Here is a 25,491-nt window from a genome sequence, read left to right as displayed (position 1 = left end):
TCGCAGCCTTGCTCTGCTGTTGCACCCCCCCTAATAGCCCAAGAGACACCCACAGACCTCGTGGAATGTGCCCGTACCCCCACAGGAACTGCGAGGGAGGCGTCCAAAGATGCCTGCCTGATGACAGAGCAAATCCAGCAGGTAATCGTCTGCTTAGTAGCCGGTCATTCCACTCTTTTGGAACCCACAGGGCAAAAAGAGAGAGAGTGTGATTTCCGGAAGGACTTAGTGCTGTTCACATATATGCGTAAGGCGAGGACCATATCCAAGGAAGACTGCGCAGGAGAAGCATCTGGCCCCAGAAAGTTTGAGAACACCATCTTCTGGTTAACGTGAAATCTGGACACTCCCTTAGGGAGGTGAGAAGGAAACGTTCTAAGGACCGCCTGATCAGAATGGAAGATCAGAAACCGACAGGACAGGGCTGAATGGTCAAACACTCCTGGCAGAAGCAATTGCCAACAAGAAAATAGTCTTCCAGAAGACCACTGACCACAAGAGCTCAAACGTTGGGGCCTGAAGAGCAGCAAGTACCAGGGAAAGGTCCCACGGTGCAACAAAGGGAGACTGGATATGCAGGACGCCCTGCGAACATCCTGCAACAATGCTAACTTCCTACAAAACAAGATGGACAAAGCCAAAATCTGTACCTTCAAAGACGACAAGTGCAATCCAGTCTCCAGGCCCTTCTATAAGAAATACAGAATCCTGGCCAAGCAGTAAGTCCTGGGATTGATGTGGCAACCACGACACCAGTAAAAGATAAGCCTGCCAGAAGTGATGGTAAGCACTGGCTGAAGAAGGCTTGCATGCCCTGAGCATGTATGAAATTACTCTGGAGTTAAAGCCTCTGGCTCTTAACATGGAGGTCTCAACAGCCTCCCGATCAAAGCCAGATGCTCCAAATCTGCGTGTAGACATGGGCCATGAGAGAGCAGGTCTGGACATAGAGGTAGACAGACCTGAGGGGCCACTGACAGGGCCTGCCAACAGGTAGCCACAAGGATCAATGTGCAGTCCTCCGTCTTCAACTTGATCACTCTGAGGAATACCGAAATCAGAGGGACGGCATACACCAGAGCAAATGGCCACAAGGCTGACAGGGCACCCTCCATGCAAGCCCCTGGGTCACAAGACCTGGACCCGTATAGGGCAACCTTGGGGTTGTGCTGCCATGCCATAAAGTCCACCTCGGGTCTGTCCCAGCATGTGGAACACCTCCGGATGAAGGACCCATTAGACGGCATCCAGAGTCCAACAGCTCAGGAACTTCGCTTCCCAGTGTAGGGCTCCTGGGATAAAGATTGCCAATAGAGCAGGGATCTTCTTTTCCGCCCAATGAAAAATGCAGAAGATCTCTGCCATGGCAGCCTGACTGCTAGTGCCGCCCTTGCGGTTGATATAAGCCACCGTCATGGCATTGTCTGACTGGACCTGCACAGGGCGACTCCGGAACCAGGGTTCAGTCAAGCAAAGGGCTGGTTCTGGTCTAGAAGCCACCAGGAGAGTAAGAGACGCAAGACCGGGGACAAAGCTATCAGCTGTGACCGGATGTTGGTGTAGGACCCTGACCACTTGGCGAGGGTCTCCCGTTGTAGTGGACAGGAGTGGAATTGGGCATAATCCGCCATGTCAAAAGGTCGATACCATCGAACACAAGACCCTCATGCAGGTATGAACAGACACCAATCTGAGGGAGTGCAGTGTCCGGTGGCGTTCCTCTGCAGGGTAGATCCTTTGATGTACTGTAGTCAACTGGGTTCTGAGATGGATCATAGTCTGTGTGGGAACCATGGAAGACTTGGGTCAATTGATGCTCCAGCCATGATGTTACAAGACTATCACCAGTGCTATGACTAGGAATTGCAGGAGTTTCTGGATGGATTTTTCCAGAGCCCTGAATTTTCCACAAATTCTCCAAAGGAATTAGGAAAGAAGGAGTTCGGTGGATGACGCCGGAAGGTTAGGGAGTAGCCTCGGAAGACAATATCCCAAAACCATGCATCTGTTGTGGATGCCCACCAGAGGTCCGAAATCCCCAACAGGCGGCGTAATACCTGGGAATCCCCCAGGTGGAAGCCCGCCTCATCATGCAGAGGGTTTGTTCGCTGGCTTAGGGTCAGGGCGCCTGGCGACCCAGGGACACTTGGCCTTGGGTTTTGAGGACCTGGCAATCTGGGGCTGTGTTCTGGAAAAGGAATGTCCCCTAACTCCGCCCTTGAAGCCAAAGGACTGGAAGGCAACACGGGGACATGGTGTCGGAGTGGAAAGTAGGAAAGCTGCTACCATAGCTACGATTTTAGCCAATTTGGACCCAAACTAAAGGGAACCCTCAAAGGGAAGCACCTCTAAGGTTTTCTTAGAGTCAGGGTCTACCTTCCAAGAGCGCAGCCACAAGGATCGCCATGCTGCAACTGCCAAAGCCGACACGCAAAATGGTCAGGGTGGCAGCATAAAGCGCTGCCTCCACTAAATGAAGAGCGGCCTGATGTACCTTCTCTATACTAGGTAGAAGGTTCTCTGCTGGTGTACCTTCCGCTGCGTCAGCCGCGAGAGTAGTTGCCATTCTACCATGGCCTTAGCCACCCAAGATGATGCCAGGGCAGGCCTAGCTACGGCCCCTGCAGTGGTGTAGATAAGTTTGAGGAAGTTTTCCCAACTTCCGATCGGCCGGGTCTTTGAGAGACGCAGTTGGGATGGGCAGCATAGAAGATCAGCTTAGCCACATACGCTTCTACCTTAGGAGCCTTTTCCCAGTGAACCCTATCCTCCTGAGGGAGGGGGTAAAGGGAGGTAAACTGTCTAGGTAGTGTAAACTTCCTATTTAATGCAGTACACAATACACAGCAAGAATACAAAGGCATGCAATGCAAAGAAAGAAAGGGCGCTGATCTCCTTAAACAGATATGGCTGTCTCGAACATACACTGTAACCCGTGTCCTTGGAGGAGAGGTAGAGGGAGGACTAGCCCAGGCTCTCTGGCGTCAAAGCAGTGGATCTCCGTGTCCCTATCCGCATGTAGCCGAGGGCAGAAAGGAGCAGTGGAATCGGCTGAGGGATGAGCCACCTACTGTGTGAGGAGAGCCCTTTCCACCTGCTAACAAATAGCTTTCTGTGCGCTTGTCGTCTGGGTGACCTGTCCACCATATAGTGTTGACCTGTTAACCCTTGACCTATTATTGGTCGACCCATCAACCCGGATCTGGTGTCTAAATGCTTCCTGTCCAGGACTATGAAGGACTGTGGTGCCAGGGTCATGTGACGGTGGGTGTGCCAGGGTCATGTGACGGTGGGTGTGCCAGGGTCATGTGACGGTGGGTGGGCCTCCAGGTCTGAAACTGCTGGAGATGTGTTAGTGCTCTAGTGAATGAAGACTCCCAGCAGTGATGACCCAGGAGTAGACTGCAGGAAGCCAGTGAGTGGGACAGAGACGGGCGGAGTGTGAGTGGTTCTTACAGTCAGTGGCGGAGTGTTGGTCCTGTGGGGAACGTGATATTTGTGTGAGTGGTTCTTACAGTCAGTGGCGGAGTGTTGGTCCTGTGGGGAATGTGATATTTCACATGTTTGAGTGATCTTAAAAATGTCAAGATCTGCAAAAGCTTCCACCCGTGGTCCTGCAGAGACCTCATTATCCCAGGACCGGGGTTACGGCACTGGGGTCGGAGCGGGACAGGCCAGGGTTATGGCACTGAGGTCGGAGGCCCACCCACCATCACATGACCCTGGCACCACAGTCCTTCATAGTCCTGGACAGGAATCATTTAGACATCAGATCCTTGCTATCGGGTTGATAGGTTGACCAATAATGGGTCAAAGGTTAACAGGTCAACAAGAGGACACTTGTACAGAGGGTTAATTGTAATTTAACGCTGAAAATGACACCGCCCGAAAAACAAACTGGTGTCCACCATTTCTAGTGTGTACTTTGAATGTGTTGGCCTACAGAGACCGTTTGCCACTTGCATGTCACCATAATATTGGTGATATCAATGCCCCACACACCCGGTCCTCACCCAGCTGCTGTTATCTTGTAGCTTCTCCTGGAAATACTGTATGACCTTCTTCTCCCAGTCTGGCAAGGCCTCGCTCTGAGCTGCAGGGGGGAGAAACACAGCGCTGGTCGGCATTCACTGATGGTGCTGGTAACTGTGGGAGAGCGGCGCCAGTGTCCGAGGGACACCAGGTGAAGCAGTATTAGTGTAGCGCAGGGTTCTTAAGCTCAGTCGTCATGAGCCCACACAGTTCCCATTTTCCAGGTCACCCGGCAGGTGCACAGGTGCGGTCATTACTCACGGACACATTTTAAAAGATCCACAATTGCAGCTAATTACTGTATTTCACTTGTGATTCTGTGAGGAGACCTGCAAACCATGCACTGTGCTGGGTCCTGAGTAGGGATGGCCATCGATAATTCAAAATCATCGATGGCTCATGGCCAATGTCGAATACTTTTGCCATCGATGGGGGAGAACCAGATGGTTTCCCTCCATCGATGGAATAGCAAAACAATGTTTTGCTGGTTTTTTTTTTCAAAGTGCTGGGACACGGAGCATGGCTCCGCCCCGGACACCAATGAAGCCCCACCCCCCATGTTTTGATTGGCCCACAGGCCAATCAAACACAATGGATGACCACCGATATGTAAAAATATCGATGTCATCCATTGCATAGTTAAACACTATCGATGGCCAGTTGCAGAATTGCCAACGATGGCCATCCCTAGTCATGAGGACCGAGTTTGAGAACCTGTGCTGTAACAGATACAGGTGGAGTAGTATTAGTGATGAAGCACTATTAGTGAAACAATATAAGTTGTAGCACAGATGCAGCCGGGTCAGTATGGTTGGGGCAGGGGGGCAGACCGTCACCTCAGGGCAGCACCGGGCCAGGGGGAGCAGACCACAGGGCAGGGGGAGCAGACCGCCGGGCAGCACCGGGGCAGGGGGAGCAGACCGCCGGGCAGCACCGGGGCAGGGGGAGCAGACCGCCGGGCAGCACCGGGGCAGGGGGAGCAGACCGCCGGGCAGCACCGGGGCAGGGGGAGCAGACCGCCGGGCAGCACCGCGGCAGGGGGAGCAGACCGCCGGGCAGCACCGCGGCAGGGGGAGCAGACCGCCGGGCAGCACCGGGGCAGGGGGAGCAGACCGCCGGGCAGCACCGGGGCAGGGGGAGCAGACCGCCGGGCAGCACCGGGGCAGGGGGAGCAGACCGCCGGGCAGCACCGGGGCAGGGGGAGCAGACCGCCGGGCAGCACCGGGGCAGGGGGAGCAGACCGCCGGGCAGCACCGGGGCAGGGGGAGCAGACCGCCGGGCAGCACCGGGGCAGGGGGAGCAGACCGCCGGGCAGCACCGGGGCAGGGGGAGCAGACCGCCGGGCAGCACCGGGGCAGGGGGAGCAGACCGCCGGGCAGCACCGGGGCAGGGGGAGCAGACCGCCGGGCAGCACCGGGGCAGGGGGAGCAGACCGCCGGGCAGCACCGGGGCAGGGGGAGCAGACCGCCGGGCAGCACCGGGGCAGGGGGAGCAGACCGCCGGGCAGCACCGGGGCAGGGGGAGCAGACCGCCGGGCAGCACCGGGGCAGGGGGAGCAGACCGCCGGGCAGCACCGGGGCAGGGGGAGCAGACCGCCGGGCAGCACCGGGGCAGGGGGAGCAGACCGCCGGGCAGCACCGGGGCAGGGGGAGCAGACCGCCGGGCAGCACCGGGGCAGGGGGAGCAGACCGCCGGGCAGCACCGGGGCAGGGGGAGCAGACCGCCGGGCAGCACCGGGGCAGGGGGAGCAGACCGCAGGGCAGCACCGGGGCAGGGGGAGCAGACCGCAGGGCAGCACCGGGGCAGGGGGAGCAGACCGCAGGGCAGCACCGGGGCAGGGGGAGCAGACCACAGGGCAGCACCGGGGCAGGGGGAGCAGACCACAGGGCAGCACCGGGGCAGGGGGAGCAGACCACAGGGCAGCACCGGGGCAGGGGGAGCAGACCACAGGGCAGCACCGGGGCAGGGGGAGCAGACCACAGGGCAGTACTGAGGCAGCGGGAGCAGACATCACTGTAGCAGGGGAAGCTGTCCTCAGTGCAGCACAGATGAGCAGACATCACTACAGCAGTGGGAGCAGACCTCAGTGCAGCACAAGAACAGCCAGGTGACAAGAGACAGAGCACTCAGGGGGGCCACACTCACCCCGCAGGCCCCGCACCACACTGAGGGGCGCGCTGACCCAGTCCCCGGCCCCTGCCGGAGCGCTGATCCCACCAGACAGCAGCATGGTCACCTCCAGCACCACAGAGACCTGAGAGGCAGCGGCCAATGGCGGGAAAATGTCGTCATCATAAAGTGGGCGGAGTTTCATATGCTTGGCGGAAGTGCATGTAGATCCGCCTTATCCTGGATGGCACACACGTTTCACACCACAGTCACGTGTATATTCATGCCAGCACTGATTGGCTGACGCCACCAGGCTCTACAGTCACCGGTTATTGGGTGATCCGTCGCTTGCTGGGCGGAGAACCGTATGCGGGGACTGACACTATTGGTCAATGTGGTGTCTGTTTTGCCATCTCGTCCCGCCCATATGTCATTTGAGAATCACTATTGGTCGTGACGTCAGGGTAAAGGCGGAGCGTGGTGCTGTGATTGGCTGTTCCGCTGTCAGTTCCTTATTCCCGGCTCGGGGACGTGGAGCTGAGAGCGGACATGGCTGAAAGGATGAGCCGGGCTCCGGGTGGGACTAACCTGCTCTTCTCAGCGTCCTCGGAGCTCAACTTCTCCGTCCCCTTCATCCCCGTCAGCCGCGCCGGGACCCTCCCTGCCGGTCAGTCCTCTGGGCCTTCCTTCCCTCATCCTTCTGCTGTCCTTACCTCACAATATCCCCTCACCCCCACACTGACACCCCCATACTGTCCTCACCTCACAATATCCCTACACTGACACCCCCATACTGTCCTCACCTCACAATATCCCTACACTGACACCCCCATACTGTCCTCACCTCACAATATCCCCCCTCATCCCCACACTGACACCCCCATACTGTCCTCACCTCACAATATCCCCTCACCCCCACACTGACACCCCCATACTGTCCTCACCTCACAATATCCCCTCTCACCCCCATACTGTCCTCACCTCATAGTATCCCCTCTCACCCCCATACTGTCCTCACCTCACAATATCCCTACACTGACACCCCCATACTGTCCTCACCTCACAATATCCCCCAATATCCCCTCACCCCCACACTGACACCCCCATACTGTTCTCACCTCACAATATCCCCTCACCCCCACACTGACACCCCCATACTGTCCTCACCTCACAATATCCCCTCTCACCCCCATACTGTCCTCACCTCATAGTATCCCCTCTCACCCCCACACTGACCCCCCTCTCATTCCCATACTGGGTCCTCACCTCACAATATCCCCTCACCCCCACACTGACACCCCCATACTGTCCTCACCTCACAATATCCCCTCACCCTGACACCCCCATACTGTCCTCACCTCACAATATCCCCTCACCCTGACACTCCCATACTGTCCTCACCTAACAATATCCCCTCACCCCCACACTGACACCCCCATACTGTCCTCACCTCACAATATCCCCCCTCATCCCCACACTGACACCCCCATACTGTCCTCACCTCACAATATCCCCTCACCCCCACACTGACACCCCCATACTGTCCTCACCTCACAATATGCCCAATATCCCCTCACCCCCACACTGACACCCCCATACTGTCCTCACCTCACAATATCCCCTCACCCCCATACTGTCCTCACCTCACAATATCCCCTCTCACCCCCACACTGTCCTCACCTCACAATATCCCCCAATATCCCCTCACCCCCATACTGTCCTCACCTCACAATATCCCCTCTCACCCCCACACTGACCCCCCTCTCATTCCCATACTGGGTCCTCACCTCACAATATCCCCCCTCATCCCCACACTGTCCTCACTCACAGTATTCCCCCTCATTCCCATACTGTCCTCAACTCACAATATCCCCTCACCCCCACACTGACACCCCCATACTGTCCTCACCTCACAATATGCCCAATATCCCCTCACCCCCACACTGACACCCCCATACTGTCCTCACCTCACAATATCCCCCCTCATCCCCACACTGACACCCGCATACTGTCCTCACCTCACAATATCCCCTCTCACCCCCATACTGTCCTCACCTCACAATATCCCCCCTCATCCCCACACTGACCCCCCTCTCACCCCCATACTGTCCTCACCTCATAGTATCCCCTCTCACCCCCACACTGACCCCCCTCTCATCCCCATACTGGGTCCTCACCTCACAATATCCCCCCTCATCCCCACACTGACACCCCCTCTCATCCCCACACTGTCCTCACCTCACAGTATTCCCCCTCATCCCCACACTGACCCCCCCTCTCATCCCCATACTGTCCTCACCTCACAGTATCCCCACACTGACACCCCCTCTCATCCCCATACTGTCCTCACCATCCTGCCCCCGCCTAACCTTGTCCTCCAACACACCCCCCCCATACCAATGCCCTATTGTATCCTAACCATGGTTGTCTCTTAGTTGCAGATGATGCCGCAGAGGTGGGAGAAGAGGACAGCTTCTTGGGACAGGCATCCGGTGCAGCTAATCCCCCTCAGACCTTTAGCTATTTCTCCCAGGCGGCGAGCTTCCCAAGCAGCAATGATCCATTTGCCAGCATAGGGCAGACCCCCGCGTCCTCTGCGGCTCAGTCATCTGGTCTTGCTGCTTTCGCTAAGCCCCCCACATCCGCCTCTAGAACTCAGAATGGACAAAGCATTACACCCTCTCCTATGGTTTCTTTTCCCAATGCTGGTCTCCAGTGACGCAACTGGCGCTTTCCCTCCAGCGGCACAGGTGTGCCCCCCTCCCAGTAACTATTCTGCTCCCCCTGCTGTCACACCCCAGGCAGGGTATAACCCATACCGCCAAAACACACACAGCAGCCGGGCAAATCCCTATCTACCACCTCCACAGCTGCAGCAGGAGTACACCATGGGACAACACAGCACGGTCCCCCAGGTGGCACCGATGCCTCGTGTCTACCCGAGCACTGCAGGCCCGCTTCCCCCAGTAAGCACATGGTTACATGTCTAGTCTTTATCTAACAGCAATGTGCTATGCGTGTGGTGCGATGTGAATCAGCAGCAATGCACTATGCGCGTGGTACATTGTGAATCAGCAGCAATGCACTATGCACATGGTATGATGTGAATCAGCAGCAATGCACTATGCACATGGTATGATGTGAATCAGCAGCAATGCACTATGCACGTGGTATGATGTGAATCAGCAGCAATGTACTATGCACGTGGTATGATGTAAATCAGCAGCAATGTACTATGCGCGCGGTACAATGTGAATCAGCAGCAATGCACTATGCGCGTGGTACATTGTGAATCAGCAGCAATGTGCTATGCGTGTGGTGCGATGTGAATCAGAAGCAATGCACTATGCGCGTGGTACATTGTAAATCAGCAGCAATGTACTATGCGCGTGGTACGATGTGAATCAGCATCAATGCACTATGCACATCGTATGATGTGAATCAGCAGCAATGCACTATGCACGTGGTATGATGTGAATCAGCAGCAATGTACTATGCACGTGGTATGATGTAAATCAGCAGCAATGTACTATGCACGTGGTACCTTGTGAATCAGCAGCAATGTGCTATGCGTGTGGTGCGATGTGAATCAGAAGCAATGCACTATGCGCGTGGTACATTGTGAATCAGCAGCAATGTACTATGCGCGTGGTACGATGTGAATCAGCAGCAATGCACTATGCGCGTGGTACATTGTGAATCAGCAGCAATGCACTATGCGCGTGGTACATTGTGAATCAGCAGCAATGTACTATGCGCGTGGTACGATGTGAATCAGCAGCAATGCACTATGCGCGTGGTACATTGTGAATCAGCAGCAATGCACTATGTGCATGGTACAATGTGAATCAGCAGCTATGCGCGTGGTAGAATGTGAATCAGCAGCAATGCACTATGCGCGTGGTAGAATGTGAATCAGCAGCAATGCACTATGCGCGTGGTAGAATGTGAATCAGCAGCAATGCACTATGCGCGTGGTAGAATGTGAATCAGCAGCAATGCACTATGCGCGTGGTAGAATGTGAATCAGCAGCAATGCACTATGCGCGTGGTAGAATGTGAATCAGCAGCAATGCACTATGCGCGTGGTAGAATGTGACTCAGCAGCAATGCACGATGCGCGTGGTAGAATGTGACTCAGCAGCAATGCACGATGCGCGTGGTAGAATGTGACTCAGCAGCAATGCACGATGCGCGTGGTAGAATGTGAATCAGCAGCAATGCACGATGCGCGTGGTAGAATGTGAATCAGCAGCAATGCACGATGCGCGTGGTAGAATGTGAATCAGCAGCAATGCACGATGCGCGTGGTACATTGTGAATCAGCAGCAATGCACTATGCGCGTGGTACATTGTGAATCAGCAGCTATGCACGTGGTGCGATGTAAATCAGCAGCAATGCACTATGCGCGTGGTACAATGTGAATCAGCAGCTATGCACGTGGTACATTGTGAATCAGCAGCTATGCACGTGGTGCGATGTGAATCAGCAGCAATGCACTATGCGCGTGGTACAATGTGAATCAGCAGCTATGCACGTGGTACATTGTGAATCAGCAACTATGCGCGTGGTACAATGTGAATCAGCAGCAATGCACTATGCGCGTGGTACAATGTGAATCAGCAGCAATGCACTATGAGCGTGGTACATTGTGAATCAGCAGCAATGTACTATGCGCGTGGTACAATGTGAATCAGCAGCTGTGTTAATGATCGCACAGTTGGGTCAGTAGATAAAACAAGAAATACTGATTTTGTGTTGCAGCCACCTCCTGTCCCTCCTTTCCTGCCACCGTCATCTGGACAAGTCTATCCAAGCACCAGACCAGCTGTATCTCCTCCCCAGCCCCTCTTCCTGCCGAACCTATACGAGGCGGTGCAACCACACTGGTTCTTCTGCAAGTTGGTGGAAGAGCGCGAGGTCTGGTTGCCGTTCAGCGGTTATGACTCTGACAATCTGGAGGAGGTGTATAACTCAGGTGAGCATATTACGCTATATGCGTACAGTACTCACGCACGCTGTGCCGCAAGCTCGTGTACATCCAGCCTATTATACTGCACATGTGCTGCCTAATATATATGGTACATCTCTCCCAGCATGTAACCTGCTGGTGCACAGACACCTCCGGGGTCACCACAGAATAGGACGTGTCACCTCTGTACATCTCTCCCAGCATATAACCTGCTGGTGCACAGACACCTCCGGGGTCACCACAGAATAGGACGTGTCACCTCTGTACATCTCTACCAGCATATAACAGCACGTGCTGGTGCACAGACACCTCCGGGGTCACCGCAGAATAGGACGTGTCACCTCTGTACATCTCTCCCAGCATATAACAGTACATGCTGGTGCACAGACACCTCCGGGGACCTCACAGAATAGGACGTGTCACCTCTGTACATCTCTACCAGCATATAACAGCACGTGCTGGTGCACAGACACCTCCGGGGACCCCACAGAATAGGACGTGCACCCTCTGTACATCTCTCCCAGCATATAACAGCACGTGCTGGTGCACAGACACCTCCGGGGTCACCACAGAATAGGACGTGTTCCCTCTGTACATCTCTCCCAGCATATAACAGCACGTGCTGGTACACAGACACCTCCGGGGTCACCACAGAATAGGACGTGTCACCTCTGTACATCTCTCCCAGCATATAACAGTACATGCTGGTACACAGACACCTTCGGGGCCCCCACAGAGTAGGACGTGCTCCCTCTGTACATCTCTCCCAGCATGTAACCTGCTGGTGCACAGACACCTCCGGGGACCCCACAGAATAGGACGTGTCACCTCTGTACATCTCTCCCAGCATATAACAGCACGTGCTGGTGCACAGACACCTCCGCGGTCACCACAGAATAGGACGTGTCACCTCTGTACATCTCTCCCAGCATATAACAGCACGTGCTGGTGCACAGACACCTCCGGGGTCACCGCAGAATAAGACGTGTCACCTCTGTACATCTCTCCCAGCATATAACAGCATGTGCTGGTACACAGACACCTCCGGGGTCACCACAGAATAGGACGTGTCACCTCTGTACATCTCTCCCAGCATATAACAGCATGTGCTGGTGCACAGACACCTCCGGGGACCCCACAGAATAGGATGTGTCACTTCTGTACATCTCTCCCAGCATATAACAGCACGTTCTGGTGCACAGACACCTCCGGGGTCACCCCAGAATAGGACGTGTCACTTCTGTACATCTCTCCCAGCATGTAACCTGCTGGTGCACAGACACCTCCGGGGTCACCGCAGAATAGGACGTGTCACTTCTGTACATCTCTCCCAGCATGTAACCTGCTGGTGCACAGACACCTCCGGGGTCACCGCAGAGTAGGATGTGTCACTTCTGTACATCTCTCCCAGCATATAACAGCACATGCTGGTGCACAGACACCTCCGGGGTCACCACAGAATAGGACGTGTTCCCTTTGTACATCTCTCCCAGCATATAACAGCACGTGCTGGTGCACAGACACCTCAGGGATCACCACAGAATAGGACGTGTCACCTCTGTACATCTCTTCCAGCATATAACAGCACGTGCTGGTGCACAGACACCTCAGGGGTCACCACAGAATAGGACGTGTCACCTCTGTACATCTCTCCCAGCATTTAACAGCACGTGCTGGTGCACAGACACCTCCGGGGTCACCACAGAATAGGACGTGTTCCCTCTGTACATCTCTCCCAGCATGTAACCTGCTGGTGCACAGACACGTCCGGGGCCCCCACAGAATAGGACGTGTCACCTCTGTACATCTCTCCCAGCATATAACAGTACATGCTGGTGCACAGACACCTCCGGGGTCACCACAGAATAGGACGTGTCACCTCTGTACATCTCCCAGCATATAACAGCACGTGCTGGTGCACAGACACCTCCGGGGTCACCACAGAATAGGACGTGTTCCCTCTGTACATCTCTCCCAGCATATAACAGCACGTGCTGATGCACAGACACCTCCGCGGTCACCACAGAATAGGACGTGTTCCCTCTGTACATCTCTCCCAGCATATAACCTGCTGGTGCACAGACACCTCCGGGGTCACCACAGAATAGGACGTGTCACCTCTGTACATCTCTCCCAGCATATAACAGCACGTGCTGGTGCACAGACACCTCAGGGGTCACCACAGAATAGGACGTGTCACCTCTGTACATCTCTCCCAGCATATAACAGCACGTGCTGGTGCACAGACACCTCCGGGGCCACCACAGAGTAGGACGTGTCACCTCTGTACATCTCTCCCAGCATATAACAGCACGTGCTGTTGCACAGACACGTCCGGGGCCCCCACAGAATAGGACGTGTCACCTCTGTACATCTCTCCCAGCATATAACAGCACGTGCTGGTGCACAGACACCTCCGGGGTCACCACAGAATAGGACGTGTTCCCTCTGTACATCTCTCCCAGCATATAACAGTACATGCTGGTGCACAGACACCTCAGGGGCCCCCACAGAGTAGGACGTGTCCCCTCTGTACATCTCTCCCAGCATGTAACCTGCTGGTGCACAGACACCTCAGAGGTCACCACAGAATAGGACGTGTTCCCTCTGTACATCTCTCCCAGCATGTAACCTGCTGGTGCACAGACACGTCCGGGGCCCCCACAGAATAGGACGTGTCCCCTCTGTACATCTCTCCCAGCATATAACAGCACGTGCTGGTGCACAGACACCTCCGGGGCCCCCACAGAATAGGACGTGTCCCCTCTGTACATCTCTCCCATCATGTAACAGCACGTGCTGATGCACAGACACCTCCGCGGTCACCACAGAATAGGACGTGTTCCCTCTGTACATCTCTCCCAGCATATAACCTGCTGGTGCACAGACACCTCCGGGGTCACCACAGAATAGGACGTGTCACCTCTGTACATCTCTCCCAGCATATAACAGCACGTGCTGGTGCACAGACACCTCCGGGGTCACCCCAGAATAGGACGTTTTCCCTTTGTACATCTCTCCCAGCATGTAACTTGCTGGTGCACAGACACCTCCGGGGTCACCGCAGAATAGGACGTGTCACTTCTGTACATCTCTCCCAGCATGTAACCTGCTGGTGCACAGACACCTCCGGGGTCACCGCAGAATAAGACGTGTCACTTCTGTACATCTCTCCCAGCATATAACAGTACATGCTGGTACACAGACACCTCCGGGGTCACCACAGAATAGGACGTGTCACCTCTGTACATCTCTCCCAGCATATAACAGTACATGCTGGTGCACAGACACCTCCGGGGTCACCACAGAATAGGACGTGTCACCTCTGTACATCTCTCCCAGCATATAACCTGCTGGTGCACAGACACCTCCAGGGTCACCACAGAATAGGACGTGTTCCCTCTGTACATCTCTCCCAGCATATTACAGCACGAGCTGGTGCACAGACACCTCCGGGGCCCCCACAGAATAGGACGTGTCACCTCTGTACATCTCTCCCAGCATATAACAGCACGTGCTGGTGCACAGACACCTCCGGGGCCCCCACAGAATAGGACGTGTCCCCTCTGTACATCTCTCCCAGCATATAACCTGCTGGTGCACAGACACCTCCGGGGTCACCACAGAATAGGACGTGTCACCTCTGTACATCTCTCCCAGCATATAACCTGCTGGTGCACAGACACCTCCGGGGTCACCACAGAATAGGACGTGTTCCCTCTGTACATCTCTCCCAGCATGTAACCTGCTGGTGCACAGACACCTCCGGGGCCCCCACAGAATAGGACGTGTACATCTCTCCCAGCATATAACCTGCTGGTGCACAGACACCTCCGGGGTCACCACAGAATAGGACGTGTCACCTCTGTACATCTCTCCCAGCATATAACCTGCTGGTGCACAGACACCTCCGGGGTCACCACAGAATAGGACGTGTTCCCTCTGTACATCTCTCCCAGCATGTAACCTGCTGGTGCACAGACACCTCCGGGGTCACCACAGAATAGGACGTGTCACCTCTGTACATCTCTCTCAGCATATAACAGCACGTGCTGGTGCACAGACACCTCCGGGGCCCCCACAGAATAGGACGTGTCACCTCTGTACATCTCTCCCAGCATATTAGAGCACTTGCTGGTGCACAGACACCTCCGGGGTCACCACAGAGTAGGACGTGTCACCTCTGTCCATCTCTCCCAGCATATAACAGCACATGCTGGTACACAGACACCTTCGGGGCCCCCACAGAGTAGGACGTGCTCCCTCTGTACATCTCTCCCAGCATGTAACCTGCTGGTGCACAGACACGTCCGGGGCCCCCACAGAATAGGACGTGTTCCCTCTGTACATCTCTCCCAGCATATAACAGCACGTGCTGGCGCACAGACACCTCCGGGGTCACCACAGAATAGGACGTGTCACCTCTGTACATCTCTCCCAGCATATAACAGTACATGCTGGTGCACAGACACCTCCGGGGTCACCACAGAATAGGACGTGTCACCTCTGTACATCTCTCCCAGCATATAACAGTACATGCTGGTGCACAGACACCTCCGGGGTCACCACAGAATAGGACGTGTCACCTCTGTACATCTCTCCCAGCATATAACCTGCTGGTGCACAGACACCTCCGGGGTCACCACAGAGTAGGACGTGTCACCTCTGTACATCTCTCCCAGCATATAACAGCACGTGCTGGTGCACAGACACCTCCAGGGTCCCCACAGAATAGGACGTGTCACCTCTGTACATCTCTCCCAGCATATAACAGCACGTGCTGGTGCACAGACACCTCCGGGGCCTCCACAGAATAGGACGTGTCCCCTCTGTACATCTCTCCCAGCATATAACCTGCTGGTGCACAGACACCTCCAGGGTCACCACAGAATAGGACGTGTTCCCTCTGTACATCTCTCCCAGCATGTAACCTGCTGGTGCACAGACACCTCCGGGGTCACCACAGAATAGGACGTGTCACCTCTGTACATCTCTCAGCATATAACAGCACGTGCTGGTGCACAGACACCTCCGGGGTCACCACAGAATAGGACGTGTCACCTCTGTACATCTCTCCCAGCATATAACAGCACCTGCTGGTGCACAGACACCTCCGGGGCCCCCACAGAATAGGACGTGTCACCTCTGTGCATCTCTCCCAGCATATTAGAGCACTTGCTGGTGCACAGACACCTCCGGGGTCACCACAGAGTAGGACGTGTCACCTCTGTCCATCTCTCCCAGCATATAACAGCACATGCTGGTACACAGACACCTTCGGGGCCCCCACAGAATAGGACGTGTTCCCTCTGTACATCTCTCCCAGCATATAACCTGCTGGTGCACAGACACCTCCGGGGTCACCACAGAATAGGACATGTCACCTCTGTACATCTCTCCCAGCATGTAACCTGCTGGTGCACAGACACCTCCGGGGTCACCACAGAGTAGGACGTGTCACCTCTGTCCATCTCTCCCAGCATATAACAGCACGTGCTGGTGCACAGACACCTCCGGGGCCCCCACAGAATAGGACGTGTCCCCTCTGTACATCTCTCCCAGCATATAACCTGCTGGTGCACAGACACCTCCGGGGTCACCACAGAATAGGACGTGTCACCTCTGTTCATCTCTCCCAGCATATAACCTGCTGGTGCACAGACACCTCCGGGGTCACCACAGAATAGGACGTGTTCCCTCTGTACATCTCTCCCAGCATGTAACCTGCTGGTGCACAGACACCTCCGGGGCCCCCACAGAATAGGACGTGTCCCCTCTGTACATCTCTCCCAGCATATAACCTGCTGGTGCACAGACACCTCCGGGGTCACCACAGAATAGGACGTGTCACCTCTGTACATCTCTCCCAGCATATAACCTGCTGGTGCACAGACACCTCCGGGGTCACCACAGAATAGGACGTGTTCCCTCTGTACATCTCTCCCAGCATGTAACCTGCTGGTGCACAGACACCTCCGGGGTCACCACAGAATAGGACGTGTCACCTCTGTACATCTCTCTCAGCATATAACAGCACGTGCTGGTGCACAGACACCTCCGGGGTCACCACAGAATAGGACGTGTCCCCTCTGTACATCTCTCCCAGCATGTAACCTGCTGGTGCACAGACACCTCCGGGGTCACCACAGAATAGGACGTGTCACCTCTGTACATCTCTCCCAGCATATTAGAGCACTTGCTGGTGCACAGACACCTCCGGGGTCACCACAGAGTAGGACGTGTCACCTCTGTCCATCTCTCCCAGCATATAACAGCACATGCTGGTACACAGACACCTTCGGGGCCCCCACAGAGTAGGACGTGCTCCCTCTGTACATCTCTCCCAGCATGTAACCTGCTGGTGCACAGACACGTCCGGGGCCCCCACAGAATAGGACGTGTTCCCTCTGTACATCTCTCCCAGCATATAACAGCACGTGCTGGTGCACAGACACCTCCGGGGTCACCACAGAATAGGACGTGTCACCTCTGTACATCTCTCCCAGCATATAACAGTACATGCTGGTGCACAGACACCTCCGGGGTCACCACAGAATAGGACGTGTCACCTCTGTACATCTCTCCCAGCATATAACAGTACATGCTGGTGCACAGACACCTCCGGGGTCACCACAGAATAGGACGTGTCACCTCTGTACATCTCTCCCAGCATATAACCTGCTGGTGCACAGACACCTCCAGGGTCACCACAGAATAGGACGTGTTCCCTCTGTACATCTCTCCCAGCATATTACAGCACGAGCTGGTGCACAGACACCTCCAGGGCCCCCACAGAATAGGACGTGTCACCTCTGTACATCTCTCCCAGCATATAACAGCACGTGCTGGTGCACAGACACCTTCGGGGCCCCCACAGAATAGGACGTGTCCCCTCTGTACATCTCTCCCAGCATATAACCTGCTGGTGCACAGACACCTCCAGGGCCCCCACAGAATAGGACGTGTCACCTCTGTACATCTCTCCCAGCATATTAGAGCACTTGCTGGTGCACAGACACCTCCGGGGTCACCACAGAGTAGGACGTGTCACCTCTGTCCATCTCTCCCAGCATATAACAGCACATACTGGTACACAGACACCTTCGGGGCCCCCACAGAGTAGGACGTGCTCCCTCTGTACATCTCTCCCAGCATGTAACCTGCTGGTGCACAGACACGTCCGGGGCCCCCACAGAATAGGACGTGTTCCCTCTGTACATCTCTCCCAGCATATAACAGCACGTGCTGGCGCACAGACACCTCCGGGGTCACCACAGAATAGGACGTGTCACCTCTGTACATCTCTCCCAGCATATAACAGTACATGCTGGTGCACAGACACCTCCGGGGTCACCACAGAATAGGACGTGTCACCTCTGTACATCTCTCCCAGCATATAACAGTACATGCTGGTGCACAGACACCTCCGGGGTCACCACAGAATAGGACGTGTCACCTCTGTACATCTCTCCCAGCATATAACCTGCTGGTGCACAGACACCTCCGGGGTCACCACAGAGTAGGACGTGTCACCTCTGTACATCTCTCCCAGCATATAACAGCACGTGCTGGTGCACAGACACCTCCAGGGTCCCCACAGAATAGGACGTGTCACCTCTGTACATCTCTCCCAGCATATAACAGCACGTGCTGGTGCACAGACCCCTCCGGGGCCTCCACAGAATAGGACGTGTCCCCTCTGTACATCTCTCCCAGCATATAACCTGCTGGTGCACAGACACCTCCAGGGTCACCACAGAATAGGACGTGTTCCCTCTGTACATCTCTCCCAGCATGTAACCTGCTGGTGCACAGACACCTCCGGGGTCACCACAGAATAGGACGTGTCACCTCTGTACATCTCTCAGCATATAACAGCACGTGCTGGTGCACAGACACCTCCGGGGTCACCACAGAATAGGACGTGTCACCTCTGTACATCTCTCCCAGCATATAACAGCACCTGCTGGTGCACAGACACCTCCGGGGCCCCCACAGAATAGGACGTGTCACCTCTGTGCATCTCTCCCAGCATATTAGAGCACTTGCTGGTGCACAGACACCTCCGGGGTCACCACAGAGTAGGACGTGTCACCTCTGTCCATCTCTCCCAGCATATAACAGCACATGCTGGTACACAGACACCTTCGGGGCCCCCACAGAATAGGACGTGTTCCCTCTGTACATCTCTCCCAGCATATAACCTGCTGGTGCACAGACACCTCCGGGGTCACCACAGAATAGGACATGTCACCTCTGTACATCTCTCCCAGCATGTAACCTGCTGGTGCACAGACACCTCCGGGGTCACCACAGAGTAGGACGTGTCACCTCTGTCCATCTCTCCCAGCATATAACAGCACGTGCTGGTGCACAGACACCTCCGGGGCCCCCACAGAATAGGACGTGTCCCCTCTGTACATCTCTCCCAGCATATAACCTGCTGGTGCACAGACACCTCCGGGGTCACCACAGAATAGGACGTGTCACCTCTGTTCATCTCTCCCAGCATATAACCTGCTGGTGCACAGACACCTCCGGGGTCACCACAGAATAGGACGTGTTCCCTCTGTACATCTCTCCCAGCATGTAACCTGCTGGTGCACAGACACCTCCGGGGTCACCACAGAATAGGACGTGTCACCTCTGTACATCTCTCTCAGCATATAACAGCACGTGCTGGTGCACAGACACCTCCGGGGTCACCACAGAATAGGACGTGTCCCCTCTGTACATCTCTCCCAGCATGTAACCTGCTGGTGCACAGACACCTCCGGGGTCACCACAGAATAGGACGTGTCACCTCTGTACATCTCTCCCAGCATATTAGAGCACTTGCTGGTGCACAGACACCTCCGGGGTCACCACAGAGTAGGACGTGTCACCTCTGTCCATCTCTCCCAGCATATAACAGCACATGCTGGTACACAGACACCTTCGGGGCCCCCACAGAGTAGGACGTGCTCCCTCTGTACATCTCTCCCAGCATGTAACCTGCTGGTGCACAGACACGTCCGGGGCCCCCACAGAATAGGACGTGTTCCCTCTGTACATCTCTCCCAGCATATAACAGCACGTGCTGGTGCACAGACACCTCCGGGGTCACCACAGAATAGGACGTGTCACCTCTGTACATCTCTCCCAGCATATAACAGTACATGCTGGTGCACAGACACCTCCGGGGTCACCACAGAATAGGACGTGTCACCTCTGTACATCTCTCCCAGCATATAACAGTACATGCTGGTGCACAGACACCTCCGGGGTCACCACAGAATAGGACGTGTCACCTCTGTACATCTCTCCCAGCATATAACCTGCTGGTGCACAGACACCTCCAGGGTCACCACAGAATAGGACGTGTTCCCTCTGTACATCTCTCCCAGCATATTACAGCACGAGCTGGTGCACAGACACCTCCAGGGCCCCCACAGAATAGGACGTGTCACCTCTGTACATCTCTCCCAGCATATAACAGCACGTGCTGGTGCACAGACACCTCCGGGGCCCCCACAGAATAGGACGTGTCCCCTCTGTACATCTCTCCCAGCATATAACCTGCTGGTGCACAGACACCTCCAGGGTCACCACAGAATAGGACGTGTTCCCTCTGTACATCTCTCCCAGCATGTAACCTGCTGGTGCACAGACACCTCCGGGGTCACCACAGAATAGGACGTGTCACCTCTGTACATCTCTCAGCATATAACAGCACGTGCTGGTGCACAAACACCTCCGGGGTCACCACAGAATAGGACGTGTCACCTCTGTACATCTCTCCCAGCATATAACAGCACCTGCTGGTGCACAGACACCTCCGGGGCCCCCACAGAATAGGACGTGTCACCTCTGTGCATCTCTCCCAGCATATTAGAGCACTTGCTGGTGCACAGACACCTCCGGGGTCACCACAGAGTAGGACGTGTCACCTCTGTCCATCTCTCCCAGCATATAACAGCACATGCTGGTACACAGACACCTTCGGGGCCCCCACAGAGTAGGACGTGCTCCCTCTGTACATCTCTCCCAGCATGTAACCTGCTGGTGCACAGACACCTCCGGGGTCACCACAGAATAGGACGTGTTCCCTCTGTACATCTCTCCCAGCATATAACCTGCTGGTGCACAGACACCTCCGGGGCCCCCACAGAATAGGACGTGTCACCTCTGTACATCACTCCCAGCATATAACAGCACGTGCTGGTGCACAGACACCTCCGGGGCCCCCACAGAATAGGACGTGTCACCTCTGTACATCTCTCCCAGCATATAACAGCACGTGCTGGTGCACAGACACCTCCGGGTTCACCACAGAATAGGACGTGTCACCTCTGTACATCTCTCCCAGCATATAACAGCATGTGCTGGTGCACAGACACCTCCGGGGCCCCCACAGAATAGGACGTGTCACCTCTGTACATCTCTCCCAGCATATAACAGCATGTGCTGGTGCACAGACACCTCCGGGGTCCCCACAGAATAGGACGTGTCACCTCTGTACATCTCTCCCAGCATATAACCTGCTGGTGCACAGACACCTCCGGGGTCACCACAGAATAGGACGTGTTCCCTCTGTACATCTCTCCCAGCATGTAACCTGCTGGTGCACAGACACCTCTGGGGTCACCACAGAATAGGACGTGTTCCCTCTGTACATCTCTCCCAGCATGTAACCTGCTGGTGCACAGACACCTCCGGGGTCACCACAGAATAGGACATGTCACCTCTGTACATCTCTCCCAGCATGTAACCTGCTGGTGCACAGACACCTCCGGGGTCACCACAGAGTAGGACGTGTGACCTCTGTACATCTCTCCCAGCATATAACAGCACGTGCTGGTGCACAGACACCTCCGGGGTCACCACAGAATAGGACGTGTCACCTCTGTCCATCTCTCCCAGCATATAACAGCACGTGCTGTTGCACAGACACCTCCGGGGCCCCCACAGAATAGGACGTGTCCCCTCTGTACATCTCTCCCAGCATATAACCTGCTGGTGCACAGACACCTCCGGGGTCACCACAGAATAGGACGTGTCCCCTCTGTACATCTCTCCCAGCATATAACCTGCTGGTGCACAGACACCTCCGGGGTCACCACAGAATAGGACGTGTCACCTCTGTGCATCTCTCCCAGCATATAACAGTACATGCTGGTGCACAGACACCTCCGCGGTCACCACAGAATAGGACGTGTCACCTCTGTACATCTCTCCCAGCATATAACAGTACATGCTGGTGCACAGACACCTCCGCGGTCACCACAGAATAGGACGTGTCACCTCTGTACATCTCTCCCAGCATATAACAGCACGTGCTGGTGCACAGACACCTCCGGGGTCACCACAGAATAGGACGTGTTCCCTCTGTACATCTCTCCCAGCATGTAACCTGCTGGTGCACAGACACCTCCGGGGACCCCACAGAATAGGACGTGTCACCTCTGTACATCTCTCCCAGCATATAACAGCACCTGCTGGTGCACAGACACCTCCGCGGTCACCACAGAATAGGACGTGTCCCCTCTGTACATCTCTCCCAGCATATAACAGCACGTGCTGGTGCACAGACACATCCGGGGTCACCACAGAATAGGACGTGTCCCCTCTGTACATCTCTCCCAGCATATAACAGCACGTGCTGGTGCACAGACACCTCCGGGGTCACCACAGAATAGGACGTGTCACCTCTGTACATCTCTCCCAGCATGTAACCTGCTGGTGCACAGACACCTCCGGGGTCACCACAGAATAGGACGTGTCACCTCTGTACATCTCTCTCAGCATATAACAGCACGTGCTGGTGCACAGACACCTCCGGGGTCACCACAGAATAGGACGTGTCACCTCTGTACATCTCTCCCAGCATATAACAGCACCTGCTGGTGCACAGACACCTCCGGGGCCCCCACAGAATAGGACGTGCTCCCTCTGTACATCTCTCCCAGCATATAACAGCACCTGCTGGTGCACAGACACCTCCGGGGCCCCCACAGAATAGGACGTGTTCCCTCTGTACATCTCTCCCAGCATATAACAGCACGTGCTGGTGCACAGACACATCCGGGGTCACCACAGAATAGGACGTGTCCCCTCTGTACATCTCTCCCAGCATATAACAGCACGTGCTGGTGCACAGACACCTCCGGGGTCACCACAGAATAGGACGTGTCACCTCTGTACATCTCTCCCAGCATGTAACCTGCTGGTGCACAGACACCTCCGGGGTCACCACAGAATAGGACGTGTCACCTCTGTACATCTCTCTCAGCATATAACAGCACGTGCTGGTGCACAGACACCTCCGGGGTCACCACAGAATAGGACGTGTCACCTCTGTACATCTCTCCCAGCATATAACAGCACCTGCTGGTGCACAGACACCTCCGGGGCCCCCACAGAATAGGACGTGCTCCCTCTGTACATCTCTCCCAGCATATAACAGCACCTGCTGGTGCACAGACACCTCCGGGGCCCCCACAGAATAGGACGTGTTCCCTCTGTACATCTCTGCCAGCATATAACAGCACGTGCTGGTGCACAGACACCTCCGGGGTCACCACAGAATAGGACGTGTTCCCTCTGTACATCTCTCCCAGCATATAACAGTACATGCTGGTGCACAGACACCTCCGGGGTCACCACAGAATAGGACGTGTTCCCTCTGTACATCTCTCCCAGCATGTAACCTGCTGGTGCACAGACACCTCCGGGGTCACCACAGAATAGGACGTGTCACCTCTGTACATCTCCCAGCATATAACAGCATGTGCTGGTGCACAGACACCTCCGGGGACCCCACAGAATAGGACGTGTCACCTCTGTACATCTCTCCCAGCATATAACAGCACGTGCTGGTGCACAGACACCTCCGCGGTCACCACAGAGTAGGACGTGTCACCTCTGTACATCTCTCCCAGCATATAACAGCACGCGCTGGTGCACAGACACCTCCGGGGTCACCACAGAATAGGACGTGTCCCCTCTGTACATCTCTCCCAGCATATAACAGCACGTGCTGGTGCACAGACACCTCCGGGGCCCCCACAGAGTAGGACGTGTCACCTCTGTACATCTCTCCCAGCATATAACAGCACGTGCTGGTGCAGACACCTCCGGGGCCCCCACAGAGTAGGACGTGTCACCTCTGTACATCTCTCCCAGCATATAACAGCACGTGCTGGTGCACAGACACCTCCGGGGTCACCACAGAATAGGACGTGTCACCTCTGTACATCTCTCCCAGCATATAACAGCACGTGCTGGTGCACAGACACCTTCGGGGTCACCACAGAGTAGGACGTGTCACCTCTGTACATCTCTCCCAGCATATAACAGTACGTGCTGGTGCACAGACACCTCCGGGGTCACCACAGAATAGGACGTGTCCCCTCTGTACATCTCTCCCAGCATATAACAGTACATGCTGGTGCACAGACACCTCCGGGGTCACCACAGAATAGGACGTGTTCCCTCTGTACATCTCTCCCAGTATGTAACCTGCTGGTGCACAGACACCTCCGGGGACCCCACAGAATAGGACGTGTTCCCTCTGTACATCTCTCCCAGCATGTAACCTGCTGGTGCACAGACACCTCCGGGGTCACCACAGAATAGGACGTGTCATCTCTGTACATCTCTCTCAGCATATAACAGCACGTGCTGGTGCACAGACACCTCCGGGGTCACCACAGAATAGGACGTGTCACCTCTGTACATCTCTCCCAGCATATAACAGCACCTGCTGGTGCACAGACACCTCCGGGGCCCCCACAGAATAGGACGTGCTCCCTCTGTACATCTCTCCCAGCATATAACCTGCTGGTGCACAGACACCTCCGGTGTCACCACAGAATAGGACGTGTTCCCTCTGTACATCTCTCCCAGCATATAACAGCACGTGCTGGTGCACAGACACCTCCGGGGTCACCACAGAGTAGGACGTGTCACCTCTGTACATCTCTCCCAGCATATAACAGCACGTGCTGGTGCACAGACACCTCCGGGGTCACCACAGAGTAGGACGTGTCACCTCTGTACATCTCTCCCAGCATATAACAGCACGTGCTGGTGCACAGACACCTCCGGGGTCACCACAGAGTAGGACGTGTCACCTCTGTACATCTCTCCCAGCATATAACAGCACGTGCTGGTGCACAGACACCTCTGGGGTCACCACAGAATAGGACGTGTTCCCTCTGTACATCTCTCCCAGCATATAACAGCACCTGCTGGTGCACAGACACCTCCGGGGTCACCACAGAGTAGGACGTGTTCCCTCTGTACATCTCTCCCAGCATGTAACCTGCTGGTGCACAGACACCTCCGGGGTCACCACAGAATAGGACGTGTCACCTCTGTACATCTCTCCCAGCAT

At 55.4% G+C, this 25,491-nt stretch overlaps 2 protein-coding genes across 3 annotated transcripts in view; one reads left to right on the top strand and one right to left on the bottom strand.

Annotated features, from left to right (window-relative positions):
- MCMBP (minichromosome maintenance complex binding protein) overlaps positions 1-6,361 on the bottom strand; it is a 45,674-nt gene extending 39,313 nt beyond the window's left edge. For both annotated transcript variants that reach the window (XM_083149915.1, XM_083149914.1), the window contains exons 1-2: positions 6,178-6,361; positions 4,014-4,093 (exon numbers count right to left, since the gene is read on the bottom strand). In XM_083149915.1, the coding sequence (XP_083006041.1) occupies positions 4,014-4,093; positions 6,178-6,346 (249 nt within the window). In that variant the 5' untranslated portion in view covers positions 6,347-6,361. The remainder of the gene's footprint in view (positions 1-4,013; positions 4,094-6,177) is intronic.
- Positions 6,362-6,646: 285 nt separating this feature from the next.
- The window catches only part of SEC23IP (SEC23 interacting protein), a 90,404-nt gene continuing 71,559 nt past the window's right edge, over positions 6,647-25,491 (top strand). The window contains 4 exon segments of the mRNA XM_083149913.1: positions 6,647-6,808; positions 8,577-8,911; positions 8,913-9,107; positions 10,907-11,120. Coding sequence (XP_083006039.1) covers positions 6,691-6,808; positions 8,577-8,911; positions 8,913-9,107; positions 10,907-11,120 — 862 coding nt within the window. The 5' untranslated portion in view covers positions 6,647-6,690.

This window comes from Crinia signifera, chromosome 6, assembly GCF_055691185.1.
Source record: "Crinia signifera chromosome 6, ASM5569118v1, whole genome shotgun sequence".
In the NCBI taxonomy this organism is placed as follows: domain Eukaryota; kingdom Metazoa; phylum Chordata; class Amphibia; order Anura; family Myobatrachidae; genus Crinia; species Crinia signifera.
The sequence above is the reverse complement of the archived record's forward strand: the minus strand, read 5'-3'. Positions and strand labels throughout refer to the sequence as shown.